We start from the raw sequence: 24572 nt of genomic DNA, 5'->3' as shown, positions 1-24572 counted from the left end.
ATTACCAGGAACTCACAGCCCAAACCCATTGCAAGAGAAAGCCCTGCATTCAAAACAGGAATTTTAGACACAAAAAGATTTGGTTGTGCAGAGAATTGCCCCTGACATACATGTAATTCTATATTATATCATCAAACTTTTAATGTGAACAAAAATTCAATAAAGATTGTCAGTCAATCAAAGTGTAGCTAGTTGTTTACTCCAAGGACATGTAAGATAGCAACACACAAACATCTGTTGATACATTTAAGGGGCCCAAACTAGACACGGGTCATTTGTAACAGAGTCAAAAACAAACAGCTCAAAAATAGAACTTTTAGCAATATGCTGAATTTTATCGTCTGATCTTTTTTTTTTTTTTCTCCCTCCATTCAGTTTATTAACTGCTTATCCAATTTAGGGTCATGCAGCCCATCCCAGCTGTCATTTTTTTTAAGTGCTATCTTAATTTATGACTGATAATTACGGCTGCCAAATACATAACGGCTCATAAGTTTGGAGAATGACATGAGAGCTTATGCTCAGATTCATCAAATAAATTGTAACATTGATAGTAAATAAGCAAAGATATAAGCAAAGTTTTTTTTTCAAAGTAAAACAATCGTTTTGTCTTTTCATCAAATTTTGCAGCATCAGAGCCTGAATGACCTTTGACACTAGATGTAAGCTTATGGAGGTAATATGGTTATGCTTTTCACTCACACTTCTTACAGGCCATGTGGTCAGCTTGTTTCCACAATAGTTCAGTGACACTGAGATCCATTAACTATGTTTGATATTCCTTTTTTGTCCACTGCACTGGACAAAGACAGTCAGCTGCTTCTGCTGTTGTATATTTTGTAATAGTTTGGAGCTGTGTATAGGACCATTATCCTGCTGTAAGCAAACAAGTGTCCTAGGAGTATATCATAGAATTAAATAACATAGCTAGCCTTCTTTTTTATCAAGATCACTTTTATCTTGTACAAATCTCCTACTTTTATCCCACCATATTTATATTAGGCTTTTGACATCAGGCAGCCCCACCCCTCCTCCTCAGCACCTTTTTCTTTTTTTGTTCCACATCTTAAAACCTTAGACAAAGATAGGAATTGAAGGAATTGTCTGTCAGCAAGATGTGCCTGGAGAACCCACACCAACAGGGGGCCCCCAAGAGCGCTTGAAACGTCACAAAAGACAGTTTGATTAAATGTATTTCTTGTGCATGTGACATATCAGTAGTACAAGTTCATGCTACTGCTATAATCATTTTTACTGTCAGAGCCAGGATCATGCTCATGCACAGTGTAAGTATTTGTAAGAAGATTGGTGTCCAAGTAAGTTTTAAAAAAGTATTTATCCCCCTGGGGCTAAAAAGAAAAGAAAAGAATCAGAGGGGGAAAAAAAGGAAGATAAACGTATGTTTCTGAGAATAATCACATATAAGCAGTTAATCATTAAGACTGGCTAACAGTGACATTAGCTAAACAAGAGCTTTTGGTTCAGTCAAGTTGTAGTGAGCTTAGGTGATGCTGCATGGAAACCACAGGCATTAAAGTTAATAATCTAGTGCTAGCTCTCTATTTAGTTGGTTTCTGTTTAATTTATTTAATATTGTCTGTTTTTACATTTGTCATGTGGCATTCGTCATGTAAAAATGAAAAATTTAATTTAGGTCATTATAAACTCTTGTTGTGCCCTTTTGCACATTTAAAAAAAACAATTGACTTGTTTTAAAAGGGCACTGTCTGCTCGTTTATTTTATTTCTTTCCAGCACACTAGAAAAACATGATAATAGTTTATTAGATGCATACTGATCAAGCATGGACAACATATAGTTAATAATGGTGGCACTGAAGTAGGCTGTTGGTGATGAGTTTAGCTGGGGGCGGGGCCCCGAATCAAATTCTGCCCAGAAATATAGAGAACCAAGAGTGACATCTTTTAATAATTCGTTAAATGTGTCAGGAACTAATTAAAATTGGAAATAAATAATGAATTAATTATGTTATTAATTCAGTGAACTTTGAATTAATTAATTAATGAATTAATTAATTGAATGCGGCATGAACTAATTAAAAATGGAAATGAATAAATAATTAAATATGTCATTAATTAATCAAATTTGGAAAAATAAATAAATAAACCTGTCATTAATGGATTAAAATAGAAAATAATTAATTTATTAAATCTTTCACTAATTAATTGATGTTGGAAATAATTAATTAATTTTCAAATATGCTGTCGAATTTTCCACATAGGGCCTATTTGCAAAAAGTTCTCTGATGTTTTCAGAGATGTGATGTTTCGTGAAAAGAGCAGCACACCCCGCTGCATGAAGTCTGTAGCCTTTTGGCCCCTTAACTCTTTAGAGCAAGCACATGAAGAAAGCTTTTTGGGTGGGATTGTATTCTGGACATGCAACTCCCCCAATTTATTGTTTCTTTGATAAGCACAAGAGATTTCATCTATGCTAAGATAATGAAGACTTTTCTCTAAATGATTAAGGACCTATTTACATTTATGTAGATGTAATCACGTAATGTTTATGTTATGTAATCATGTGATAAACCTGGATGAAGTAAAACAACAGGACGCTGTAATACACAGGTACGATGGCTGCTTAGAGAGCAACAGGACTGCTTTTCTTTCTATGTGACCCAGAACATCTGAGCTAAAATTGAGGTCACTGTATGCGCAAGTAATCCCTATGAGCCAGAAGCTCAGCCTTCAGGCTGCTCTAAATGCCTTGCTTCAGTCAGTATTTGTAATCCTAGGTCTGCATGACGTCACTGAGAGTGAATATTTTGGAAATGTCAGTCACACAGCTCTGGCCGTGAGTATTGGAGCCCCACCTATCAAACCTCCCGTTTAAAAGGGGCAGCCAATTAGAAGAAAGCTGGCTCAAAATAAGCATGACCTTAAAGGGAGAGGAGCTAAAATTGCTTCTTTCAGACAGCACCAAGTGGCAGTACAAGACTAACGAGTATTATTTTGAACTGTGAATCACACAAAGCTACTCTAGTGGAGTACCGGAATAAAAATGTGAAGCGTAATAGGTCCGCTTTAAGATCAGGGAGCAGGCGAAACAAAACTGTGCAATACTTTGTGCCGGTAATCCATTTCCCCTTTAACACCCTGACGTGTTGCCTCCACCCATGTAACGGCAGCCACCTCACTAACCACATCATGAGGTTATAATAACCACATCACATCTATGGCGAATGAGGTGGCGTGAAAATCTAACCTAATTTGGCTGAGATACGCGACTGTGTAAGCAGCAGGGTGTCCCCTGAGATGAGGCTCCGATTGAGGGAGCTGTGCGGTGCACTGCTAGCACGCTCTGTGAGCGTGTAATGGTCTTAATTATCATTTAGCACGGCAGCCTCATTGATGACGTATCAGGCCAGTGATGAAATAGTAGAGCAGAGAATAACAGAGGGGAAGAAATTTCAACATATAAAAACTTAAAGGCACGTGCACACACAAACTAGTAGATGACACACTGCTGCGAACCTTACTTAGCAAAATACCCAGAGGTGCAAGGGGAATGCTGCAAACACACACATATATACGCACGCACTCGTTTCCGCCCAGCTGAGTGACATCTCTCTCTGTGAATTAGTCACGATGAATGATGTGTAACCAGCCATGACTCGTTCTGGCTGGGGAGATAGCTAATTCACTTTGTTTAATTAGTCAAAAAGTAGTAGAGCACACTCCCGCTCCCCAAACATACACTTCCACTGCACACCATCCACCCTATAATGAACCGGTGGAAAACAGACTGTCTGCCAGCATGAGTGATCTCTGACTCTTCATCTCTTTCTGTCTCCCTCTCGTGCACGCACGGAGCGCACACTTCGCCCGCTGCTTTGTGATACCCTCACAGAGATTTCAAGCACTGTCTGAGGATCTCAGCTTCCGAGATGGAGTGCACCTCCTCTGCAGTGGACCGCATGGGGGAGGTATGCTTACGCTCGGCTGCAGCTTAAGGTTGCTGCAAAAAGGGCAGAAGACAAGTTGGTTCCAATGATAACTCATGCAGCCATATCAACACTTCGAGGTACACTGAAGAAGTGAAGCCCCTTGAAGCACTTTAAAACGAAATTTAGTCATTAAAAACAGCGAAACAGCCATTCTGAGTGTACAGCAATATACCAACTACTGTATACTTTAGCTTAATATAACCTTTACACATATAATATGAGCTGTAGTATAAACACCCTACACTACTGTAAATTTAGTATAGAGCTCATTCCTGCTCTTCCTGTAGTAGAAAAAAGTGATCTTCTGCATATTAAAAATGAGCCTTAGATAATCTTGTGACAACATCAGCGTTCAAAAGTTAATATCAGTGAGCCAGTTCCACCTTGCCCTGCTCCACTTTGTTACCATGGAGAGCTCCAATACCCTAAAGACAATAATAAGTGCGTGCACAGCATGCGGCAGAACATAATAAATAGATTTATGCGCAATTGTCACATTTAATACATTTACGGAGCGCGCTAGTGAATTCATTATTACACCATATGTTAATGCAGCTGGGTCCGTGGATTTTAGAGACTGTGTAGGGAGGTCTCCCCCTCCCCACCTCTCTCTCTCTCTCTTTCTCTCTCTCTCACCCTCTCTCTCTCGCTATCTCTCTCTCCTCGTGCGCACAGCGCTTTGAAGTGTAACCAACAACTGCTCTCCCTGAGTCAGTGGTCTAATATATGACAGGAAATATACTCCAGGAGCTCCTCGGCGCACATTGTTCTTTGTGGAGCTTGATCCACAGAAGCAGCGTGCCCCGGTGCTCTGGCTGGGAGGTCGCTCACAACTTGTGCTGAGGCTAGTTTAATCGGAAAGCAAAGCGCTGTCGGGGAACAAGGGAGGATCGATCGAGATAGTTACTCCTGACACAAGGGGAAAACGAGAAAATTCAGATGGTAAACGGTTATTGTGAGTAATAGGACGCACAGGAGCGTGTCGCGGGACATACAGCCGGGAGAAGCGGATCTGTTCTCCAACTAGAGATCTATGGAAGCGGGGAGAACCATATGGATACAGACGCCGTCTGCGGGAATGGGCTGCTGATGTACGATAGCGGGTCGGGCATGCACGTTGTGCAGACTGAAACAGGTTGGTTTCGCCTCAGTCAAACTTCAGCAGAATCAGATGTCGGACTGTTTTTTTAGCTGCTAACATTGAAGCGAATCAGCGGCGCTTACAAGCGGCGCACCGGGAGGCGACGGCAGTTTATTGTGGGGAAATTGCGCTGTAGCATTCACTGCATCTTTTTTGTTATAAGGGATTTCAGTGGTTAGCCTCAAAGAGGCATCTGGGTGAAGGTCATCCCCGATGCTGAGACGGATATTTAAACCTTTGCGTGCACGTGTGTGTGTTTAAAAATATATTTTATTATGGCTACTTTATGTGGCAGTTTCCAGCTCACATTCTCTTGACGTTCACTATGTATGCGAATGTTAGAGCAGTTTGCAGTTATTTAATTGGTGTCTATGAGTACATATAAAAAAAAAAGTTTGTCAATAAAAGTTTAAGGAGAACTGGTATAAGTGACTTTTATTAGCTTACCTAGTGTAGTATTTGATGTTTAAGCGTCTTTATCTCTGTATTAGTGTAAGACCACAGATGGATCCCTTGTGTAATGGAATCAAGAAAGCTGAGGGCTGTGATCTTGCTGTAGACCCTCGCCCTCCTCCTGCTAAGCTGGCTCGAGTGGAGCAACATGAGGGGGGACCCTCGACCCAGGAGAGGAGCAGACAAGGTAGTCCTGTGGCCAAAAACCCCTGCATGGCACAGAAACCCACCACAGCGAGGTCACAGGGAAAGAGCTGGCACAGCAGAGGTACATGGGGTGAAAAGATGAAGCCTAGGGTTTGAACCCATATATGTATTTTTTTAGTTTTACACGGATCTTCTGTGATTATGGCTCAGCTGTGTTATCAAATTCATTGAGCTTATCTCATAACCCTAAATGTGTTTTTTTAATTTCAGCTAGTTCTGATGCAAATGCATGTATAAAAAAATACTTTGTATAAGTTGATGAATTACTTCTAATTACCCAAATGGTTTGGTGTATGGCATCATGCATGTCTGTCACCGCAGGGAGCCTGCTGCCGGTGTTCTGTGTGGTGGAGCACACGGAAAGGCCTTTGGAAGGAGAGAGGAGAGAAGAGCATGCTGAGTTTGTGTTGGTTAAGAGAGATCTGCTGTTTAACCAGCTGATAGAGATGGCCCTGCTGACACTGGGATATTCACACAGCTCTGCAGCACAGGCAAAAGGTAAAAACACTTGCAATGCAAAGAAAGCGCAGCTTAAACTCTAAATCTTTCTTATTTTCACCTATGTATGTGCGTGTGTTCAGGTCTGATCCAGGTGGGTAGGTGGAACCCGGTGCCTCTGTCCTACGTAACCGACGCTCCAGATGCAACAGTGGCAGACATGCTGCAGGATGTTCACCACGTTATCACACTTAAAATTCAGCTGCACAGGTAGAGAGCAGACAGCACTCATATCAGTATGTTTGCCTTCAGGGTCATATCTTTGTCCTGTTTGTGTGAGTTATACATTGCTGCACAAATGTACATTCAGATGAAGTTTAAAGTGGTTAAATCATAGGTTTTAGTAATGACACTGAGTCAGCATATGCAATACCAGCACTTTGACACCAAATGTACTTTTCCTATTGTTTTTTTTTATATATATATTCTATGAAAACAGTGTACTGCAAATAAAGACGGACCTGATATCATTATTGTTATCTGAAGCTTCTTGAGCTTAAGTGTGCTTGTGATTTCTTTATTGCATTAGACAGTACATGTGCTTCAGCATTTAGACAACAATCCATGTTGGTGTCTTCTTGAAGGGATACTACTGAGCTTCTCTGGCTCTGACCGGAGCTTTTTCAGTAAATAACCATGTTGAGAGATTCTAATGAAATATGCCATTAAGTTACATCATGGAAGGTCTAGTAGTGTTTCACTTTGTTGTCAAAGTAAAACACTGCTGAGCTTAAATATACCTTTAAACAGTAATATACTAAAATCATCTAGTTCTTTTTTTTCTTTGACCTTTGTGTAGCTGTCCTAAATTGGAGGACTTGCCAGCCGAGCAGTGGAGTCACTCGACGGTGAGAAATGCTCTGAAAGAGCTCCTCAAGGACATGAACCAGAGCTCACTGGCCAAGGAGTGCCCACTGTCCCAGGTATACAAAAGAGAGATAATAATCTAAACTTGACTAAAATTCAAAATTAGCATTTAACATGCATGCAATTTAATCTTCTGTGCCCTCTTTGACATGTGGCAAAGAGTAAGCAAAGGGTCCAGTAGTTAGACAGGAAGTCCAGATGCAGAGATAGATAAGGTGTGGGGGCAGAGCACAGGAGGGAGAAACAGATAAAGAGAGATGGTTATCTCCTTAAAAGCCATGCTGCCTGCTTGCTGCCTATCTTGATCCTGTTGATTTTCAGTCCTTTGCTGTTTAGCCTTTTCTGCACTCTGGACTGATTCAGCGATAATCTAAATGTAATATCTTCAATTCTTGTGTGTTTAATTAAGCAAATACAGACACAACTGCAGAAATAATTGTCATTAATCACGCAGTGTTTGGGGAAGGCCTTTTTATGAATATTCATAATTATCAACCTGGTCGATCTATTATTTTGCCCGAGGAGTAGGACATCTACAGTCTGATAGAGGATAACTGTTCACCGTCTTCTCTCTACCTCAGATTCCTCTCTTCTCTGCCGTGTTAAAATCTGATACAAGCAAATCCTTCCTCCCCCATCTCTCTTCCTCTCCTATCACTACCTTAACCCCCCTCTCTTGTTTGCGGGAAGCAGATTAAAATAAATATGAGAAGATGAAAGGTGTAATAAGATGTAAAGATTGCACAGGATAGTCTTCAGGGACAAACCATGTGTGTGTGTGTGTGTGTGTGTGTGTGTGTGTGTGTGTGTGTGTGTGTGTGTAAGAGTGAGTGAATGAGAGACAGAGGCATAGTCTCTGATGACCTGTAGTGTTTTGTTTAACTGCACACTCACACACGCATGTATGCATGGATGCATGCATACCCACACAGCTCACACACTGACACTCTCATCTGTCTTTATTATCCTGTTTACCTGGGGGTCTTTTTAATAACACAGATCTGAGTTCATTAATATCAGATGTGTGAACAGCTGAGACACCCAAGCCGCCCATAGCAGGAGCTCAGAAAATGTAATGAATTTCTATTGTCTTTTCCCCTCTGTTTCAGAGTATGATATCGTCTATTGTAAATAGCACTTACTATGCAAATGTCTCAGCTGCCAAGTGTCATGAGTTTGGCCGATGGTACAAGCACTTCAAGAAGTCCAAATGCTTCAAGGGTGAGAGAACTCAAAACACACCTGTGAAGTATTACAGCATGTCTGATACACTCTAGATACTGATTATATGAGCTTTGTCCTACTAACAGGCGTCATACACTTTTAGCAACTTGAATAAAAAGATGAATGCTTCACCATTTTCATTTTATAGGGAAATTTTACAGTGCAGTAGCAGGAAAAGCTGTTGAACCCTTTAAAATAAGCCGTATGAATTTGTTTTTAGAGATAGCCAAATCGTTGAATAAGTTATAACTATGAACAGATACAATTATTTTATGAACTTTTACAAAAATAGTTGTATTCTTCAAAGTAAACCTTTGATCTTGGTTACACACAAACACAGTTCGGTGCGCTTTGCACATTTGTGACATTACTGTGGTGACAAAAGTTCGCAGGCATCCACCAAAACATGCAATTTAAAAGTGCCCCTTTATTATAATTCAGCACAGTATACCACTGCCAGTTACCTATAACCTCAATATTACACATACAGCCGAATTATTACCAGTACTCCTCAAGGGATTTGGATAAGATTGTCCAGTGTTGAGTTGGTGGGGTGATGTCAGTGGCTTCTGCTCCTCAAATGCAAAAAATCTTAGCTTATCTTAGCTTAAAAATCATTAACTGTTCAACAATGTCAACAAAAAAAAAGAAAATATTGCATGAAAGCAAACTTTATGATAGAAGTGTTGTAGGAAATTGCATGCTATTAGATTAGTACTTAATAAAGTGAAAGTTTCCCACCATTGTAGGTGTCTCCAAGACCAGTTTGTGCAAACCGCACAAACCACCTGTCACAACTACTAAACATGTACAATACAGATTAAAAAAAAGTCTCTGAATATCTTTGCTGATGACCACAAATGCTATTTAAAGCAAGGACTCAGTAAACATGGAGTCTAATCCTTGAAATATGAATGGAGTACGTCTTAGAACAACTTAACTTATAAATTAAAGATGATCTTGAACAGGAATCATATCAGTTCCCAGACAACACCCATCTACCATCTGGGGCCAGGATGTTGGTGTCAGCTACACAGCTGCAAAGTGTCATGACTGTATTGTACATGATTGTGATGTAACCATGAAGGGACAGGCTTACACACCTGCCAAACCTGCCAAAGTTCCCAGAACTGGCTTTTCTTTTTTATTCGGGATGAGGTTTTACCAGTACGACAAACAGTAAAATACAAAATGCACAACAATAAAAGAACCAGAGCCCAGAGAGACAGTTAATCAATAAATTGTTTATGGAGAACACAAACCACTACTTAGGGCAATAAAAGTGGACTGTATTCCAAAGTGAAACCATGATCCCATGGGTGGAATACAGTGGAGGGAGTATTATGATACATCAAGATGCTTAACTAGCTACAAAATGGCTTCAAATGAAGAAAATCTATCTTCTGGTCCAGTCTAAACTTAGGCTTAAACCTAACAGAGATGCCAGTTGATGACCTGAAGAAGCTTATTTTGTTTTTCTTTACTTAAACTTGCGATCATATATGACCTGGTGACCAGATATTGAAGAAAACCTGGGTTCACCCACTTTTTCCTGCCACAATGTAAATCATCCTGTGACTTGGAGATGTTATTAGCACTTGAACAATGAGTAAAAAATAGTCCTGCCTCTTCTTTCCTTGTCCTTTACCAGACATTGACAACTTTTCTGACCAGTCCTCACATATGACCCTCAGCCAGCCAGCCACTGGTACCCCCGCTGACCAGAGCTCAACTCTCCTTTTCCCTCGTGGAGCGGTTGCCAACATATCCAACTGCCCACCTCTCAGTCTGCGCCCTCCTGGGCTGGTAACCCAGCCTCTGAGCTCCCAAATGGTCAACCAGCAGCTGGTGATGGCCCAGTTTCTAAACCAGCAGTATGCTGTTAGTCGCATGCTTGCTGGCCAGGGTTTGGCATCGTCACCACAGCAGTATCTGAACCATCCCCCTGTAGGGAGGGCTCCTGCCAAGGTCTTCTCTAAAGCTCCTGATCCCCAAGCCCTGCAGCAAGTGCAGTGCGGCCCGGGTGGAAGCTCTTCTGCCGGACTGCAAAACCAGACCTTGGCTGCGTCTTCCACTGGACCATCAGAGGTGCCGATTGACATCTACCAGAACGTGAGGGAGGAGCTCAAGAGAGCAGGCATCTCCCAAGCCGTCTTTGCCCGGGTGGCATTTAACAGGACCCAGGTATGGTTGCAGGAGAGAGCAAAATAAAAGATGCTGAAATCGAATTTTAAAGCAGTTTTCAACTCTTTGGTGGTGATTAGGTTGCTCGTGCCCTGGTGCTGCGGTGATAGCTAAGTGTGTTCTGTGAATATGTGAGTGTGAGATGGTTGGCACACTGGCATGGCCTTTGCCGTAGTGCCTCCTCCCCCTTGTGCATGTGTGTTTGTATGCGTGTGTGAGTGTGTGTTTGTGCCAGCTCTCTGCGGCACAAAGCCGGTGCCAGCACTGAAGCAGCAGCTGGGCCAACTAATCACAACCCCTCAGAGAACTGCTGCCTCCCTCTCTACCTCTATATCTCGCTGTCCATCTCACCACCTTTCACTCTGGCAGCCCTTCTATTCATTTAATCTCTAACCCCCATGGTCAATCCATCTATATTTAATCTCTCCCTTACTTTGTCCATTGGTCTCCTTCATTTTGTATCCATATCTCCCTCTACTATCGCCTCCTCTCTAACACTAAAATGCTTTGTTGTCTGTGTCCATCATCTTATATTCACTAGTGTGCCCACAGAAATGGGGCTCAAAGGACCGGCTAAGCCCGTTGTTATTATTATTACCTTCATTATCATTTTCATCACAATAAGCAGAGTTAGTTATTATCCACCCCCATGTTTCCCTGTTGCCAAGTCCAAGGTGCTCTGGTGCCAGCCATACAAGTTGGGCACGATGCCAAAACGTCATCTAAAAGCGAGGGAAGCATTTGTCATTTGACGACTCACATCAAGCCTCCATCTCTTCAGAAGGCAGGGTTTGCTGGGCAGCTCCAACCACAATCTATTATTTGAATAAGAAGGCTGTTTCCTCTAAAGCCATTTCTCTGCCAGTGTGAAATCTGATTTCCTTTCAGGGAAGGAATCCCTGAAATTTGCATGTGGTGTTTGAACGCTTCCCTGTATAGACAGATACAGACAGAATAATGCTAGATGTACAGGCGAGCAGCATGCTAAGCACTGACTAGAAGCTGGCTGTGAAACCCTAAACTGCAAGGTTTTGTCAAGATGCCACTGAATAGGATTCAGAGTTGGATACGAGGCTATTGCTGAATTCCTTTAGTTTCACAAGAAACTTTACATTTATCATCTTTAAATGAAGACAGTGAAAGAATACATAATATTTCATGAGACCTTTTCCATTTGTGGTTCCTGAGAGACTGGAGCTTTTAATACCTGACCTGAATCATTTTGTTTGTGAAAGCTGAACATTCAACATGAAGGAAAAGAATTCAGGTTTATGAGTTCATATAGCTTTAAAGCAGAATTACAATATCGGTCATCCCTCTGTACAACTGAATGCTTACTTTTCCTCTGCTTCAAAGAAATGTTGCAGTTTGGAGTTAGATGAGCTCATCAGTATTGCTATCATATTTGATAAGAGCATTACTGATTGTTATCTTAACTCAGTAGTTCTTCTGGCATAAACCTTTTCAGAAAATGTCTATCTACCGTTAAGAATGAGAAATGATCCATAAGTAATTCTAGAAGAATAAAGGTCAGCATCACGGCACTGGTGAAGACTTGTTTCTTTTTTTCTATCATATATGGTGATCATCGCTAACCATTTCTCACTTGAAGGTCGAGATATTATCTTAAGTTGCCGCTTGTTTTAAATTATGTGAGTTTTGAATAAAATGAAGAAAGCAAAGTTGGTGTCCCTTAAACCATTTTTATACCACTAACATCATGTATGTTATACATTACTATATATAGATCGACCTGGAAAGGATGTGCTGCTAGGACATTTACTAACATGTACTTGAGAAGCCAGATGGCAATCCTGTGGAGGTAACAATGTGCGGTAGAGAGGGCAGTGGACTTTTTGACCAGATTGTATAACACAATCTTGGAGGATGAGAGGATGCCTCAAGGATGGAGAAGAAGTGTGATGGGACCACTTTTCAAGGAAGAGAGAGTACGTGAGTGAATGACAGGGAGACAGGTGGAAAGGTGAACATGCAAGGAGCAGACTTAGAGGTAGATGAGTTTAAATACTTGGGGTCAACAATCCAAAGCAACGGAAAATGCAAAAAAGAAAGTGAGAAGAAGTGTAGGCAGGATGGCTCTGGTGGAGACGAGTGCCAGGGTTGTGACAGAAGGATAGCAGGAAGAGTGAAAAGGAAGGTTTACTAGATAGTCACGAGACCTGCTGTGATGTATGGTTTGGAGACTAGCAAAAAGACAGGAGGCTGAGCTGGAGGTGGCATCACAGGGACAGCTCTGGTTGAGCAGTTTGGAGACAAAGTTAGAGAGGAAAGGCTGAGATGGTTTGGACATGTGCAGAGATGGGATAGAGGATATAATGGACAAAGGATGTTGAATACTGAACTTCCAGGCAGGAGGAAAAGAGGAAGTCCTCTGAGGAGAGGACATTCACAAGGTTGGTGTGACAGAAGAGGATACTAAGGATAGGGTGAGATGAAGATGGTCTGCTGTGGTGACCCCTAAAGGGAGCCGCTTATAGAAGAAGGAAAAAAATCCATCACAAGTATCAACTTACGCTGATTTTTCTGTGTGTTTATCAGGGCCTACTCTCTGAGATCCTGCGAAAGGAGGAGGACCCGAAACACGCCTCCCAATCTCTGCTGGTCAACCTACGGGCAATGCACAGCTTCCTGCAGCTCCCAGAGGCTGAGAGGGAGCGCATATACCAAGAGGAGAAGGAGAGAAGTCTGACTGTATTCACACCCAGCTGCAACAACACGCCACCGAGGTCCTCACAGGTCAGCCAGCAAAAGACTGAAAGACATGAAAACAAAAGTCTTGTAAACCAGCTGTGAAAGGTTAAAGTTGTTCATAAAACAGCATTGAAATATTCAAGTGTGAGTTCTGTCACTTGGCTCAACTATGCCTGTGTTAGCTCTCAAAGTGGAGCATTTTCAAATAAAAAAAAACATAAAAACCTTTGCCTGTTATCTGTTTCATAGTCCTCCTATTGCCCATTACTTTGCATAGCCTGTATTTAAACCCGGTTTTCCTTCTTGTTTGCTTCTTTTTAGTCAAGACTGTCCCCAGTTACAGCAGACAGAGGACTGCGGACAGACAGCTGCGTTCTCAATGTCAGCGCCTCTATCTATGAGGAGATCCAGCATGAGATGAAGAGAGCCAAAGTGTCTCAGGCGCTGTTTGCGAAGGTTGCCGCCTCCAAGAGCCAGGTACTTTGCTTCTTGTTAGTTTAAATCTGAGCATACAAACCACCCAATCGTTTCTATCGCTTGATGAAATGCTCAATTTTAGCATTCATTTATGACTCCATCGCCTCAGTTAAAGCAGCGATGGATACCGTGTGTGGAGGAAAGCCCAGATAATCAACCAGCAGCTGTACTCTGCAGAGGACTATCATCAGTGCATCAGACTGCTATTGTGTCCTAAATTATCGCTTTAATAGTCACCATACACACATACACACCACTCGCTTGTGCACACAAACATACAGTAAGAGCACATGCAAGTAAAACGTGATCGCGCGCACAGAGACACAGCAACACTAATACAAATACACACACACAAGCACGATTTGAGTGTTTATTGTTCTCATTTTTATGGCGGCCCCATAAGCTTGTTATTGCCTTTTGTTTTGAGGATAATTTCCCTTCATGGAATGGGGGGATTTTAGCTGTCTCATTTTCTCTTCCTCTCGAGCACATCTCCAATTTTTAGCTTCTTTCTTGCTTGCTTTCTTTTTTCTTTTCTTTCTTTCTTTCTTCTCCCATATAACTCCCTCTTCTTTCTACTCATCATCAAGATGTTTGGAGGTCATTCAGCGGTCATGCCAGTACAGCCAGGTGGTCCAAAACCCCTGAGGTTCTTTCACTGGCCTCCATTTTTTTTACCTTACTTTCTTTAACCCCCACCCCTGTTTCCCTTTATTCTCTCGCACTCTCTCTATCTTTTATCCCCCACCCCACCCCCCGTATTACCCGGTTGTTTGGCAGGCAGAGCCATGCAGCATCTCCCTGTTCTATCTGCACTGTGCATCTGGATGGCATTGTGTGCTAGAGTTGGGCTACAGCCAGGTGTGTGTGTGTGTGTGTGTGTGTGCGCGCGTGTGTGAGCATATCAGCTTGCTTGCAAACATAATCATCCTCAGTTCATGAGTCTGAAACTAGCTTGGCTTTACGTTCCCCAATCTGTCACTCACAAGTTTCTTCCTTCATGATACACAAACAATTCATGCTGATAAGAAAATCTTGCTATAATCTTCAGATTATCTGGCAGATCCAAAAAAAATTTTTTTGATTTTGTATGTATATTGAGAACACACTGAACCAGTTTGGAGTCAATGTATAGAGAAAGTTATTGTGAATTCATTTTTTTCCCCCTTTGGTCAATCCCTTTCACTGTATATAGGGTGCCAACATACATAAGCTAATTAAATGTAAGGCTGCAAATGCTGTCGCTAAACATGCATCTTCAAATTTCTGCTGGCAGTCTACAAGGCTTAAACTGAACCCCAGCTTAGCCTCTTTTTTAATGTGTGAGTTTACTCATGTTCTGCAACCTTTAAATTACCTTTTTTATCTTATCAGTCTGCTGTACTGTACTGTAAGCATTTTAAAATAGACATAAACAGCCTGAAAGGGGTTGTCAAACATAACAGCATAGTCATATTGATATGGTCACGTTGTGTGATCTAAGTGTGTCGTTGGGGAGAAAACAGCAGCACTTTGTGCTGGAAATTTTTCCAGTGACATGACTAAACACATTGAAACCAATTCTAACTGAATGTAAGGCTGCTTATTCCCTTGCCCTTTATTAGTGAATGTGCTTTTAAGATATTTTAAGAGTTGTTAAGCAACTGTAGCCACCTTGTGCATATGCACATATTTCCTGTAGGGATGGTTGTGCGAGCTGCTGCGTTGGAAGGAGGAACCCAGTCCAGAGAACCGGACGCTGTGGGAGAATCTGTGCATGATCCGCCGGTTCCTCAGCCTGTCCCAGAATGAAAGAGATGCCATCTACGAACAGGAGAGCAGCAACATGACTGCACAACAGCACTGCATTGACAGGTTCACCCTGCTAAGCAATGACAATACATTGGTAAGACTTCCAAAAGTGACAAACATTATTATCAACAGACACTCTGACTTCAGTAGATCTTGCTTGAGAAGAAAACTATTATGTATTAGAGTTTTAAACAGCTATATACATGGCAGAAAACACTTGAGGCTAAGGTGTACTGACTTTAATTTTGTAATTTAAAAAAGTTATGGATAAAAAGTTATCAGAAATCTGAAAGTGAATACATCACATTGAATGCCAATAGATCTCTAGGGCGTGCAATGGAAAAGCAGCAGAGTAATGACAGCTAAATGCCAGAGATGTCAGAAAAAAAAAGATGATTACCACATTAAGCAATGATCCGTGAGGCTGATTAGTTATTTTTCTTTCCCTTCCATTGCTTGTGCATGGATTGATGGCTTGATTATAGGACAAACTCAAAGATAAAATGGTTGCATACCCTTCTGTTTGTGAACATACAGCCCACTGCCTAGCATATCATTGCATCATTGCCCATGTAGTGTTGACAAGAAAAGTCAACACCACATGGGCAAATTCAGATCCTGATGTGCATTTGCAGACATCAGTTCTGGGTGGCTGCACTGCAGATCACCTCACATGTGAACACTAAGGAGATTAAGATCAAACGGTCTCCACTACCCTTGATTTCACACCAGCCCAGATCATCGTGTCCTGTGCCTTTGCTCATATAGCAGCAAATCAGTGTCTAAACTCTGCAGATTCAATTAGATATGGTAAAAAAACACAAAAACAAAACACAATGGATGGGTGTGCATGTTAAGTTGTAGTTTCATTTTAACATAAAAGGTGACATTTCTTGAGCGAAACAGTCTCTGTTGACTTCACTTTATTTCATTCACAACTATTTAAAGTCAAACATAGTACTGCTCACACTCAAAACTAGAAAAATTTAAATACCAACCTTTTTGCTCTAATCACTTCTAATTTCTCTCATCAGTACCAACGCAGCTCTTTGATGCCACAGCAACACCATCTACAACCCCATCAACCCCTTCAGCCCGAGACAGGACCTCACCTTTCCCCGACACAACCCTGCGCTGCATCGCCAGCCGAGTCTGATGCTGGCGGTGCCTGGCAGCACTTGAGAGTACATTTGCAGGGCAGAGGCAGCAGCAATGGTGAGAGAGGGGACAGTAAAGAATGGGTTGAGGGTGGAAGAGAAAACAGGGACAGTTTAGGTGGGGACTGGGGTTGTGCTGGAACCGTGAGGGACAGAGGTGCAGAAAACACCGAACAGGTATGGGATGGAAATATAGGGAAGGAAGACATAGATGACATCACGGGAGATGGCAAAAAAGGGAAGGTTAAGGAGAAGCTGTCTGTGAAATGGCCCAACATGAAGAATGAGGAACAGTGTAGGGCTGGGGTTTGTTCAGAGACAGATAATGAGGTAGAAAGTTACAAGGAGGTCCAATGTCAGGGGTTAAATGTGTCCAGAGATGCCCTCGGTATCCTGCAAAGTTTCATCAAGGACGTGGGCCTCAACCCAGACGAGGAAGCGGTCCACACCTTGTCTGCCCAGCTGGGCTTACCTAAACATATAATTCGCAACTTCTTCAATAGCCAGGACCAAGGACAAAGCCAAGACTACAGCCCAAAACACAGTCGCGACCACAAGCATTACTGCACAGACCCAAACATCTTGCAGGCTAATGTGACTGCACAGGAACTGGAAGAAGGTGGAAAAACAGAAACAGAACAAAAGGAGGAGAACTTAACAGGAAGAAATGAAACAAGTGAGATGACTGTATTAAAAGAATCGGATGTTGGCACTCAAACTATTCCCCCTATGAAGGAAGAGCAGGAGAGCTACATTTAACCCGCATACATCCAGTAACATACAGCAGCTTGGACAAGCCATACTTACCATTTAGACCCAGGACCGGGTGCTTCTCCTCTCTGAAACATAGCAACTTCGGTGCAAATGCTTCTCACTTAAAATATTGCTCCAGTCCAGAGTCACAGCGTGTTGGTATTTATGTGTTTATAGGCTTGCATTGTTACACACTGTGGAAAGACTAATAAAATACTGTGTATACCACAGCTTTCATAACCAGAGACTTAAGTTATGTAATTACATAGAAAGCTGTACTGTGATTTGAGGATTCTTGATGCACTTGAGACAGTTTACTGTGACTGAACTTTAGTACATAGTTTCCATGTATAGTTATATTTCTGGGTGGAGTGCTGGGAACCAATACAATGAGCCTCAGATTACATATCTCTATTTAAAAAGAGTAAGTGTAGTTGGTTGACTGACATTTTTGAAAAACGGCCATACCAGAAATGCCTTGAAGAGAGTGGCACTGCCAATCATGTTGTTCTTTTGTTTTTTTAGATGTATCTTCACCATTTTTGTTTTAATTGTGCTAACCGTGCTTTGTGGTTTGGCTTTTGTCTGAGTCGTTTACTCTTTACCTCATAAATTTCACTGTTCACGTTTCGCTCTTATTAAATAACAAGTTTCCTGTTGTCGTTTTAAATTAAATACTTACTGGGAAAGGACTGGGATCATGTAACACCCATAGTATGTTACTAGCCACATGATTACATTAAACAATATGTCATCTTATAAACTTCAAGTATAATCATTTGGAAGAAGTTATTTTCTAGGGACAGATGCTGATGATGACATTAAATTGGTAAAAAAAAAAAAAAAAAAGCCAGTGTCAATATTCTTTATATATAAACTGTATATACAGACATGTGACAAAGAAAGTTTGTGTACTGGCCCACTCTTGTTTACAATGTTGATTGAGTTTATTGAAGTTTGCACTTTTGCACAACTCTCCTAAGGTCCTACCTCATCATTTTAATCAATTATTGAGGTCTGGACTTTAACTGGGTTATTCCAACACATTTCCTTTTTCAGCTATTCTGTTGCAGTTGTGGGATCATTGTCATGTTGCAAGATGCAATTTTTGCCAAGTTTAAGTGGTAGGAAAGATGGCCTCACATTCGACTCTTTAATACTTTGATATACAGAGGAATTCGTGGTCAACTCAGTGGCTACAAGGTGTAAGCCCAAATAATCACCCCTCCTCCACCATGCTTGACAGTTGGTACAAGTTGTTTGTACTGATATGCTGAGTTTGGTTTTCACCAAGTGTTGCACTGTGCATTATGGCCAGACATCTCTACTTTGGTCTCATCAGTCCAAAGAAGTCTTGTGGTTTGTTCTTTGCAAAGCTAAGCTGTGCTTTTTAGAGAGAAGAGTCTTTCTCTTGGCAACCCTTCCAAACAAGACATACTTGTTCAGTCTTTTTTCCCCCAATTTTTCCCTTCTAACAGAGGCCTGTAGAGTCTGAGACGTAGCTCTTGGGTTTTCTGCAGTTTCTCTGAACATTGCACAGTCTGACCTTGGGGTAAATTTGCTGGGAACAATGTGTCATTTTGTTAACTCACACACACGAATGCTCCAGACTGGCAAACTGCTAAAAAATTCTGCTTTTATAGAGGTGCTCACATTTGCTGATGATCAGTTAATCAAGTGTATTTGATTATCAGTGGGGTCTTTGTTTACTAACTATCCAGCATTGCATTTTACTTAACAGCCTAACACAGAGACACACTCCGCTCCAAACAGTGTTGAGACTACTGTAAGGTGTAGTGACACCACTTCTAAGTTTCCATATGCATAATTTTCTTCATTATGTTCTGCAAGAAAAAAAAGGTATTGTGTTGTCACACATCACTAAATTTACATGATAATGCTGATATATCTCTGATAGGCCGACACTGGCCAATAACATCAGCCAAAAGATGGACAGGCTCCATAAACAGTGACATTTGAATTTACAAAGAATAATACAGGTTTAACTGCAGAACCTATTGAGCCACTAAATAAAATAAAGGACGAATAACCAATCAGAATGGTATCTAAAATGTCTGTACTTGAAATGGTGCAATGTTTATTCCTATATCTCAAGATTGTCCAGTATCAGGCTTATCATTATATGCTAACGAATGAACAAGTTGGTTTCTGAAACAGTGTACACATAGAATTTCTATTCATGTTTGAATCTGTAAATCTCTCAAAATATACAGTCAATATTTTAAAAGTCTTTTAAAAGTTTAGTTCTCATTTTATTCTTCCCATAGAGTGGGCTGCAAGTGTGCGCAGTGTTTAAAGTTTAGCTCTGAAAGAAAGACTGTGAACATAGTGTATATTTAAAAAAAGAAATTTGGAAAATGTTTAACTTTTAACATGTTTTCATTATGGAGTGCCAAGAGTGACAAAATGAATGAATTAGATACACCATTAAATAATTAATTAAATGTGTCAATAATTAATTAAAATTGGAATTAATTAATTAATTAAATATTGATGACACATTTAATTAATTATTGACATATTTAATTCATTATTTATTTGTTTGCATTTTAATTAATTATTGACACATTTGATTAATTATTTATTGATGTATTTATTTAATTCATTTTAGCAGTCCTGACCTCTGGCTGTTCATGAATTAATTTTATCTGTCAGCCTCACCCATCAAACTCAGGGGACAGCGTTACTGCTGCCACTGCAGCTTGTCTAACACCTGATTGGTTACAATGCAAAGTAAGGTCGATCCTAGATAATCGATTGCTATGAACTGGTGGTAGTGTGGACTTGGGGCAGCTTGGAATCCCACGATGCATTTCAAATCCCAAGCAGCAATGGTGCCGGTACTCTAAACTGTAGGTAAAGTTTTAAAATACCCTGTTTTTCTGTCACCAACTACACTTTTAATGTTTTAGCCACGAATGTAGTGGAGTAGTCTTCACATGCCTGGTCAGCTTGTCACGGGACACAGACACTGTAAATGTGTGAATGTGTGTGTGAATGGGTGGATGACAGGTTGTGTAAAGCGCTTTGGGGTCCTTAGGGACTAGAAAAGCGCTATACAAATACAGGCCATTTAATTGCTGACCTCATATCAAATGTGTACGTAGACTCAGGAATGTGTTTTAAATGAGCATCGTGCTGTACTAAAATCTCTGCACAAACAGTGCCTGGCATTGTCACGGGAACATCCGTGTATTAATACATTTATTAAATGTATAAATGCTATTATACTTGATTCTAATCTGCTGCTGAGTGTCTTACACTGATGGAAATGCAGATAACATAGAACATGCAGTAACACCTGTTCAGCCAATCACATTCTTTCCACTTTGATCTGCAACAAACTGAAGCGTTGATCTCTTTTACAGCAGTGTTGTGTTGCACTGCTATATTTTTGTGTTCTTTATACTGTGGAGTTCACGTCTCTGGAATAGTTGGCAGTAATAAGGATGATTTTCTGTAAAAGAATATCGATATGACCTGTGAATTAAATTCGTAGATGACCGTTAGATTAGTTTGATGCTGCCGCCACTTTCATGTGACCGAGCTGGGAAACTCGGGGTTAACTTAGAGAGCTGAAGATATCCTGGATATGCTGACCTCGCTCCATGGTGTACTGGGCTCTGAGGCAGCAGCTGGACTGCCCGTTTACCCTCATGATTAATATTCACAACAAAAATATTAGTCGAACATTGTGAAGTCTGTGCTTCACAGTGTCTAACAAGCTTTGTACAGTTACTACATGATGGAAACACCAACATTATCTATTTGAATAAAGGTTATGCGTGTATACACAGGTCATGCTGATTACTGAACAAAAAACACAAAGATCAGATGTTAATCAGATTTGCTCTCTCCTTAAAGATATGTTAATGCTAGTTATAATTCAGAATTGGCGACTTAAAACAAGTATGACACGTATGAACATCAAGAAATAAAGACCTGATAGATATAACCTCAGTAAATAAAGTTGGTGCACAGTCAGTGGAGGTTATGACATTTGTGTACCAGGACCTGAGCTTTGTCGGCGGTATAACAGCTCGAGCATTTGCGATGCAAGCAGGTCTATCACACACTTTGCCGTGAGACTGGGCTGGGCGGACATCTCCGAAATCGTCGAAGCACTTTTGCAAAGAGGCTCTTTGATCCACATGCAGGGCTTCCAGACAGCACCTGCATGTGGATCAACAGCTTCCTCTCGGGCCGTAGACAGAGAGTCAGAGTTGGCCATCACACATCCTCAGCCCTGAGTCTCAGCACTGGCTCACCCCAGGGCTGTGTGCTCAGTCCACTGCTCTACTCTCTCTACACACACGACTGCACTCCTCGCCACCACAGCAACATCTTTGTGAAATTTGCAGATGACACCACAGTGGTGGGGCTCATTTCCAAGGGAGACGAGTCTACGTACAGAGACGAGGTGGAGCAGCTGACGTCATGGTGTAAGGCCAATAACCTCCTCCTCAACACTTCAAAAACCAAAGAACTCATAATAGATTTCAGAAGGAAAAAGGCAGAGATCCAACCACTATTCATAAATGGGGACTGTGTAGAAAGGGTGGCAAGCTTCCGCTTCCTGGGAGTCAATATAGAGGAGAACCTTTCCTGGAGTGTGAACACCTCCGAGCTGCTGAAAAAGGCCCAACAGAGACTGTACTTCCTGAGAATTCTCAGGAGGAATAACATCACACAGAAACTGCTGGTGTCCTTCTACAGAGCCACCATTGAGAGTGTTCTAACTTACTGCATATGTATTTGGTACACTAGCTGCACAGGGGCTCAGAGGAAAGCACTCCAAGGGATCATTAACACCGCCCAAAAGATCACTGGCTGCCCTCTCCCCACACTAGAAGTTCTACACAATGCCCACCGTTTTAAAAAGGCCCAAAACATCATAAAAGACACCTCACATCCTGGCCACTCCCTGTTCGAACTGTTGCCCTCAGGCAGACGGTACAGGGCAATCAGAGCAAGGACTAATAGACTCAAACACAGCTGTTATCCAACTGCAATAACACATCTGAATACTACAAAAAAATGTCCATCACGCCACTCTTGTGTTAATCTATGCACGGTCTGAAGCATGTGTGTGGGAATGTATGTGAATGTTTTACTGTTACATCTTATTAGTATTTTAAGTATTCTATCTATTTTATTTATTGAATTTTATTGTTTTATTTATATTTTGATATTGCTAGGGATGATGCAATGATCGGGGACCATTCTTCATTTCGTTGTTCTCGTGACAATGACAATAAAGTTTCTGATTCTGATTCTTTGACAAACTGACCAGATATCTGAAGATTAAACCACTACATTGTCAGCTAAATAAAAATATTAAAAGTGTATTTGGTGACACACAAACAGGGTTTTTTTTTTTTTTTCAAAGTACAGTTCAGTTAGTTTCCCACATGCCAGTTGCTGGTGTGGCGAAACGCCCACTAAAAAGAATGGCCACCAGGCCAAAGCAATGGTTTTGACTTGATCAGATCAATTAAAATTAGCTAAATGTGTCAATAATTAATTAAAATGTGAAATAAATAAATAATTAAATGTGTCAATAATTTATTAATTAAATGTGTCATCATTATTTATTTAATTAATTAATTCCAATTTAAATTAATTATTGACACATTTAATTAATCATTTAATGGTGTATTTAATTCATTCATTTTGTCACTCTTGGAGCTCCATATATCACAAGTATATTTTTGGTTGCTTTAATCTGTTTCAGCATGGTCATCTTCCAGAAGAAAACCATTTTCACAAAATTTAAGTGACAATAATAAAGATTTAGGCAAGATTTATCTTTTGATAATGGCAGGAAATAGTTAATCTAGAATCATCTCTGGCAAGCTCTTTTCATCAGATATATTAAAAGTAAAACAGAAAGTGGCACATCATATTTCCCAGGTTTATGGCCCCCATGTGATAAAATCTGCAGCGGCTAAGATAGCTGGAAGGCCACCGTGCTATTACTGCTTTCTGACAATAAAAAGAGGGTTGCATTCATCTTAAGTAGCATATTGCCTCTAGATTACATTTGCACTTACTAAAATACCACATTGGGATGTTAGCAATGTGAAGAGCTGGATATGAAGAAAGGATGAAATACTTTAAAAGACACTACGAATCAAGTAAGAGAAGCAAAAATAAATACATAAAAAGATTAAGCTCATTCATCAGGTGACCATGTTAAGCCTGTTGTAACAGATCTGTTAAAGACTGAATCAATCAACCCTTGTTATGCCCATTGTCTGTATTATTGTTATTAGTACTAATGATTTTCTCTCGTATGACTGTCCCTGTGCTGGTGAATCGGTGTCATTGTTTCCAGCCATCAGACAATATTCCTCTGTGCTGATCACCAGTTCACTCTGTACCAGTGGATCTGTGACTCCCTGCAATCACATGACCCTCAGTACTGCTGGAGTTTTCTGTCTTCTGTCTCTTTTTGCTCCTCTTTTATTTGATCTGCACGAAGAGCTATTTTCATCTGTGTTTCTGTCTCCCGCTCTCTGCTCCTGACTCTCATCTGTCGCTCCTCAGGACTTCTCACATTGATGCTTCTATACCCCACTCAGACAGTGCAGCATTCAAGCCCCATTTGGTCAGAATAGCATCATAGTGTAATTCAATAAAGCTATGCTCTTTTCTGTCATCTGTTTCCATGACAATACCTTAGTCAGGGCCAACAAAGAGGCCTCATCATCAGTAATATTAGCTATAATAATGATGATAATGGTGCTCTTGAAATGCCATGCCTGTGATGATGATGGTAATAGCGATAATGGTCATTATTCCTGCTTTGTGTTAACCCCCCATCAATGCACAAACACAGCACCACCACCAGTGTACACATTTGAATCAGCAATGTTACTTAACGGCTCCACCTGTACATACCAGGTGGATTTACGCTTTTCCCCATTGTGACCATCTCGCTGCTTTGATTTAATTATATTTTTGTGCATCTTGTGTTTTGTATATTGGAAGCATTTTGTGATAAAGCGGTTTGTTAAAAGCACTCCACGGATAAACTTGACTTGTTTGACCTCAGAAATTGCTGTAATTAAGTCTACATAAAACTGTTTTAATTAGCCATCACGTTGTGTAGCCCC

General features: G+C 40.8%; 1 protein-coding gene across 1 annotated transcript; it reads left to right on the top strand.

The window, feature by feature from the left end:
- The first annotated feature begins 4623 nt into the window (after positions 1–4623).
- Positions 4624–18241, top strand: satb1a (SATB homeobox 1a). The gene is made up of 11 exons (XM_080863601.1): positions 4624–5104; positions 5602–5831; positions 6092–6268; positions 6352–6478; positions 7068–7191; positions 8245–8356; positions 10011–10543; positions 13103–13300; positions 13577–13732; positions 15414–15617; positions 16558–18241. The coding sequence occupies exons 2-11, from the start codon at positions 5615–5617 to the stop codon at positions 17437–17439; spliced, it is 2730 nt and encodes a 909-aa protein (XP_080719727.1). The 5' UTR covers positions 4624–5104; positions 5602–5614; the 3' UTR covers positions 17440–18241.
- Positions 18242–24572: the final 6331 nt, after the last annotated feature.

Source organism: Rhamphochromis sp. 'chilingali' (assembly GCF_963969265.1).
Source record: "Rhamphochromis sp. 'chilingali' genome assembly, chromosome: 17".
Taxonomy (NCBI): domain Eukaryota; kingdom Metazoa; phylum Chordata; class Actinopteri; order Cichliformes; family Cichlidae; genus Rhamphochromis; species Rhamphochromis sp. 'chilingali'.
Note: the sequence above shows the minus strand (reverse complement) of the source record. Positions and strands in the feature narration are given on the sequence as shown.

Excerpts from the sequence above, each read along its gene's own strand:
- satb1a (XM_080863601.1), top strand. The coding sequence starts at position 5,615 with ATGGATCCCTTGTGTAATGGAATCAAGAAAGCTGAGGGCTGTGATCTT. Across the intron at positions 8,357-10,010 it reads GAAGTCCAAATGCTTCAAGG|ACATTGACAACTTTTCTGAC; the intron begins GTGAGAGAACTC and ends GTCCTTTACCAG. Across the intron at positions 10,544-13,102 it reads TGGCATTTAACAGGACCCAG|GGCCTACTCTCTGAGATCCT; the intron begins GTATGGTTGCAG and ends TGTGTTTATCAG.